Source organism: Idiotropiscis lumnitzeri, chromosome 3, assembly GCF_059441095.1.
Source record: "Idiotropiscis lumnitzeri isolate Australia: NSW breed Sydney's pygmy pipehorse chromosome 3, RoL_Ilum_1.0, whole genome shotgun sequence".
Taxonomy (NCBI): domain Eukaryota; kingdom Metazoa; phylum Chordata; class Actinopteri; order Syngnathiformes; family Syngnathidae; genus Idiotropiscis; species Idiotropiscis lumnitzeri.
In genome coordinates this window covers 3,078,266-3,085,000 of record NC_142393.1, presented here as the reverse complement: position 1 = coordinate 3,085,000, position 6,735 = coordinate 3,078,266, and the positions used below count along the sequence as shown (strand labels likewise).

General features: G+C 45.1%; 1 protein-coding gene across 1 annotated transcript in view; it reads right to left on the bottom strand.

Moving 5' to 3' along the window:
• The window catches only part of LOC148339426 (nck-associated protein 5-like), an 89,493-nt gene that overhangs the window by 46,574 nt on the left and 36,184 nt on the right, over positions 1-6,735 (bottom strand). The window contains 1 exon segment of the mRNA XM_088290554.1: positions 2,840-2,903. Coding sequence (XP_088146680.1) covers positions 2,840-2,903 — 64 coding nt within the window.

Genomic DNA, 6,735 nt, shown 5'->3' with positions numbered 1-6,735 from the left:
TCGGATGTGATGAACTCGTCCGTCTTTTTATTCGACATGTCCAGGAAGCAGCTCGCAATTAGCAGACCAAAACTCACTGGCGCTTTGTGTCGAAAACAAAGCGTCATTATCCCAGTGTAGGGCGATAGCGAAAGGAAAACAAAGAGTATCAAAAACCTTTTCAAGCTTTTTACGATTTTTTCGATTGAGCGATTGACTTGGGCTGTGTACATGACTTTCATGTTAGCTCGAGGTGTTAAAAATTAAGAATCTTGCCCATTTACGTTACATTGTCAAAACTGTAACAGCTAAAATGTGTTTCACACTCCTCTTAACATCTTTTATTGTACACATTTAGCCAAGCGCGAGCTCCCGCATCAAGCCCAAACCTTGACAGCAGCGCCTCTGTCTGTCTTTTTGGCTAACGTATCAGTGAGCGTCCACAGACCTCAAAGAAAAATAAAGTCGAGATGGTTTATTTTCACATGTTGTTTATACAGCCGCTTCCAGTGGCCAGAATCTTAGCCAACAGTCCAAATGCCTTTTTTTTTTTTTAATAGGGAGCCCCGCCCCCTAGCCAGTGCATGTAACGCTCTCTTTATGAGTCTGCGTGTGGACGTGGATGTGTTTTGAGCCTGACAGGAAACCCCGCATCCTGCCCCCCCTCCCCACACGGACTGAAATTGCGGCTTTAAACGAGCGTGGCGCTGCCCAGCACCACGCCTCTGGGAAGAATTCCAGAAGAAAGAGGCGATGAGCCTGTTAATGAGCAATTCCACTCGGAACAGATGAGCCTTTTGGAGGGAGAAGCCGCAGAAGCAAAATAAAACTGTCCTGTTTTTCTTGTCGCAATTTGAAATTTGCATGTTCACACTGTGACCAAGTTGCAGCTGAACCATTAACAAATCTCTCTGGCGTGACAATAAAGTTTGCGTGTTGGCACCAGAAATTTGGTTTCAAGTAATTCTCCCGAAAGATGCATAAGCAATCGGTGGTTCTCGTGTTTCTCAACAGGAGCTCCAATTAAAAACGCACTGCAAACTCTGTTAATGGCGCTTTGGTTGTTCCCGTGCATGGGAGACCTGTGGCTAACAGTGTCATGTGGCGCAAAAAGTGCAGCGCCCCCGCACAGACATGCAGCTCCATCTCGTCTACATAAAGCAAAGGAAGACGTCTGGCGGGCGTTTGGGCCAGTTTGGAAGTTTGCAATTAAATCCACACGTTTACCTCCTTTGGCCATTGTGGTGAAAAATAAATAAATAAATAAATGAATAAAATCAACAATATATTTCAGATTTTCCAACGGTCGCCAGTTACGTCTTTCGGGTGTGTCGATTCTGCATAGCGCTGCCTGGTCACAAGTGAGTATCCAATCACAAGGACGCGTTCATCACCTTGAACGTAAGGCCACCGAAAACAACTCGTGATCCGATTGGCTATCACAACTGTCTATCAAAAGCCCCCTTGAGACACAGAACAGACGCCCGCACGATTGTATCTGAAGGCCCCGGACGAATAGTGCGTGCTACTTGTATCATGAAATCTGCCCGGCAACACGAGCAAGCTGAATTCTAATTGGATAAAAACTCTAACCTAAAAATTAAATACTAGAATATAATATGACATTAACGTGAAGAATATGATCATGATTTCTTGATTATGTTAGGCCAGCAGAGAAGGCCTCGGGCACCCACCACTGGCATCTACACAAGTCATCGCTGGTTTGCACTTTTCACCAACTGGCAGCATTTCGACAGTTATCTCCTCCATGCAGTTTTTTTTTTTTTTTTTACTTTCTAGTGAGAAGCTGCGATGCCTCCCAGGAATGCCAGAACGAGACAGAAAGAGTGTGAGGGGAGTCCAACTGGGATAATCCCAATTTCAAATGGAGCTTAGTGATACCCCCCCACCCAGCTCCTGTCTCAGACAGATAACTCACCCCCCCCCTCCTCCCTCCCGCCTCCCCCCTCGCCACCATGTACACGCCTGCAATGCACACACTTCTCCAAAGACATAATTAGCATGTTGTGTGCCCGTTAGAGTGTGAGCTGCTCGTCCGTAGCCAATGAATGGTTTTCCTTGGAGGAGGTCGATGAGGTTAGGTTCGTGTTACAGGAGGAGGCGATGCACAGAGAATTGCAGCGTGTGCACATATAAAAGCGAGCGCACGTACGCAGTGAGGAATGAGTGGCCGTGACAGGGCTATAAATTGAGAAGGACAAGTAACCATTTTACATACATACTTTGGAAAGACCCAGCATGAACTTTGCTCATGACATTCACGGCGACGCCGCCGTATTGACGTCGGACGCGCACACACATGAGCGGCGTGACATTGTGGAGGGGTCAACTGGAGGTGAGAGAGGGGCGGAAGTGTGGGAAGATAACTCGATGTGACTCCGCTGGCGTCTGTGGCCATCTTCTTTTCCAACAGAATTTATGTGCGTGAGTTCACAGGTCGACTTGAACCGCGACGGCAGCAGAAGTACGCGAACGCGCCTTTGAGAAACAGTAGCCGATGTGTTGACCTGCTAGCCCCCGAAACGAAGAAGGGGGAAAAAATGTATTTTGCTTTCGTGTCACGGCAAATCCGAAGCAGGCTGCGGTCAGGACTATTAGATGAACTCATGTGAATCACGCGGTTTGAGGTTTTCATCTTCTTGTGACGTCCCCGAGCGCAGGGAAGCCCCGCCTCGCATTAGGACGTCTGTCGCCAGTCTTTTTTTAGATCATTTCATTTCAATAATTGCCCCCTGCGAAACCAGTTGATGAGCTGGCACCATGTGACTGACTCATGTGTGCGTGTGTGTGCGCGTGTGTGGGTGTGTGTGTGTGTGAAAGCCACCGCGGGGTACTTTACCATTGTTCCCTCACTCTTGCTCCGCGCAACTTCCCTCTGCAGGCGAGACACGGCCAGTTTTTCCCTGTACAAAAATAAAAAAGAGAGAAAATGGGGAGAATGAACAGTTTGATACAATTAACCACCAAACCCCCACCCCAAAAAATTCAAAATTTCCTCATGAATTAGTCAGAAGTTAGATGATTTCTATTATTTAGACCAGGCGTGGGCAAACTACGGCCCGGGGGCCACATGTGACCCGTTAAACGTATTCATCCGGACCGCTGAACTTGAAAAAAATTCAATGGAATTGTCTAAATACTATGTTTTTCCAAAGACATTTGCTTCACTTTCATTTAAAATTAAATGCATTTATTTTCTCCGATGAGGTGAGGTGACCAAAACACTCCATCCATCTACTCCTGGTCCGGCCACTCTGTCAAATTTTGAAACCCATTGTGGCCCGCCAATTAAAAAGTTTGCCCACCCCTGATTTAGAGCAACGTGGATCATCGTGGACAAAATCCTTGCAGCTAAAAGCACACCGTGAGAAGAATTTGGCGCATTTATGCAAATCAACAACCGGTCAAATCTGTCAAGAAGAAAATGGAGGAAATACAGAGCAGGGCATGGCCATTGCCAATCTCCCCCTTCCTCTTTTAAACCTCCGCCACGTGAGCAAGCAAGCCTAAACAAAGAAACGGAGTGTGTGCGGTTCAAGCCGTCCCCCCACGTGAGGCCATTCCAAATGGTTAATGGAATCAAATCGTGGAACAAGCGCACGGGCAATAAAGCGTTATGTTTTATGGCCTCTCCGTGAAAGCTAAGCTGCATTCAGGTTCTCAAACAGCTTAGTCATGTTGCTGTCAATCAGCGTGGCTGACCCAGATTTAAAAAAATATTTTTTTTTTTTTTCTTGTTCCCTCACATGGGAACAAAAATCCTTCCTCAAGTGAATACATTTACATTGGACATTGTTAAACCACTTGAGCCGCCTCCACCCTCGAAACAAAAATCTCACACCTTGCTAATCTTAACATGACATCAGAGTTTTTGAAGCCGCCTGCTCACCTGTTCAGGCAGACACACCTGGTAATTAAAAATCAGCCGGGGGGGCGTGCGGCTGACGGATGAATGGCCCGTCTGGACTGAAACAATGGTGCTCCCTTTAATGGCAGCGGATCAATTTGAGCAAAGGCGGCATTGTGAAACAAGCGCTGACTAACCCAGCAAGAGTCAAAGTCAATTGTGTGCGTCTTATATTTTGGGGAAGTGGCTCTGCAAGTAGCACCTGGAAAAAAAAAAAAAGATTTTGCTTTCCAAGTGAGACAATAATGACCTATATTAAACTCAAGGAACATAGAAGGCAAAAATTGTGAATATTCTAGCTAAGTTATTGTAAAAAAAAAAAAATAATTTAAAAAAATTATGATTCTATTAAAATGCATTAAATAATTGCAAATGTGTTGTAATTCAAAGTTAAAGACAACTGAACTGTACTGGGCTGCATTCACTATTAATCAAAACATTTTCATATGTTTGATTGGATTTGCTGTGTTCAAGTATGCTGTATTTTATTTCATCTGTGTTCCATTCATCGTGCGACTGACATCATGAAGTTGGCGCACGCACACTCATGAAAAAGTAGTGTGACCAGTTGCTTTTCTGGTACTTTTCGCTTGTTCCGCCACCACCCTGACATTTCAACGGTTTTGCAGCGTTTGTTTTGTTACAACAAGCCGCTTCTGGCATGAGTCCATTTTGTTTTACGTTTCAGACTTTCCTCATGTCGGCCTGTTCTACCGGCACGGTCCACCTTGGGAAAGGCACCAATTGAAATTTTAAAATGTTTCCTTCCATACGTGACGGGCAAGCGCTGATGTGGGATCTGAGGCCAGCACAAATATCGCTAACGTTTTAAGTCGAATAGTTTGCTTGACATCTTTTTAGAAAGTTTAGTTTAGAAAAATCGTTGCATATATAGTTAATAAAAGTTTAAGTTTTTCTTTTTTTAATCCAAACAAAGTGTTCCCCTGATGCCCCAGAACCGAATATTTCACCCGCTATTTTTTTTATCAAGTATCTCACCTTTAGTGACCATAATTTCCGGACTCTTTTTTGACGAAAATTTTTTTTTAAATAAAATAATAATAAAAAGAAAAAAAAAAAAAGATACATGCTATAAACCGCAGTTTTCTATGTTGAAAAAAAAAATGCTGTTTACTGCATGTACTGTGAATGCACATTTGCTTATTAAATTAGAATAGACCAAAGACAGAAGAAAAAAAAAAATCAAGATTTATTTAGCGTATTTTCCGAACTATAGAGCGCCCCTAGTGGTGAAAGAAAAATCAACACAAAAGCCGCACCGTTGTATTAACCGCACGGTTCAAAACCGAGGAAAAAAAGTAGCGGCTTATCATCCGGAAAATACGGTAGTTTGTGTGATAATTCCACAAAGACTTCACGACCAAATTAAGATCAGCGCCCCCTATCTTTCAATGCATTTTGGCGACTTCATCACCTTTCTCATTAGGATTTTTAACTCCAATTGCATGCAGCCAATCCCAGCAAGAATGCCGGCAATATTGGACTTGATCGATTGAACATATAAACAAAAAAAATAGTCAGGTGAGACTTGAAGGTTCTTTGTGGGAGGTTTTGCGAGTGGTCACGGTTTGCTCTTAATGGAAGAGAAACCCACACGTGCGCTGCGTTAATCTCCTCTGTGCGCAAAGCGGCTGCCAGATTAAACATCTCATGACGTTTGGAGCATTTTACACAAAAAAATGGCGTTGCATTTTATTGCAATATAGTTCGAAATGTCCAAGAGTTTTCCCGACATGGTCACAAAGTTCGCCAGTGACCTAAACATGTCAGTCTGAGCCGCAAGGGAACACAGAGCCTGCGCAAATGTTTGCATGTTGGCCCGGCGCGGCCATGCATTTATGTATTAGTGTCTGCGCTCCTGCTGGGTTAAGAGCTCTGTCGTGCACGCAATCCCGTGGCCCACATAGACGTGCCGCCTCCATACTGGCTGCGCTTCAGCAACCGGTCCTTCCCATCCTTAATCGCCCATCGACTGTTTATGTAACTGTCACATCCCATCCAAAATCCCCTCGCGTGAGCCAGCCAGCCTAACCGAGGCAGCCCCTTTGCAGTCGAGAAATCAATTTGCTTCACATTTTCTGATAATTTGCTTCTTCCTTTATCCATTAGAGTTTGGATGACATGCTTGTAAGACGATCTCGGCACACGATTCAATCATGTTTTAACAGTTTCCAGGAGCAAGGAGCGGAACGAGCTCACTCATCTGTTTCAAAGCTCGGAGGGGCAGGGCTCAAACATCTGTGAGCGCTCAACTGGTCCTGGTGAATGAGGCGGCTTGATAGCATAGTGACACTTCTCATCTTGGAAGGAGCCTCAGCCGCAGCTGGAGACCTCCCGTTTCCCGATGCGGACGTCGAGCGCGCCGGACGGCGGCGGGGGAAACGAACAGGAGCCACGTGTCGGGGGTTGCACGCGGGAGGGGCCTGATAAAGCCTCACCTCACAGTAGCAGAGCATCAATTATTGACGTGGTGAAATGTGATGAGCTGCTGCACACAAAGAGTGGCCTCATGCTCGTCGGGAATGTATTTAGTTTGCACAGTAGCGCATTTTGTCACATCTGGGGCGAACCCGATGGCAAATTAGATGACGCCGTCGAGCTCATGTCGTGCCGCGCGGAGTCAGCAACAAGGGTGCTCAGATTTGTTTACGCTTTTCCGACCATGATAAAAATCAATGCTTTTTTGACACTAATGCCTCTGTACATAAAAGCAGCGATAACTTCAAACATTTTGTTTTCGACAGAGTGGTAGAGTTCGCTTTAGCTCACCACAGCACAGACAATGTCATATTTCTGCCATATATCTA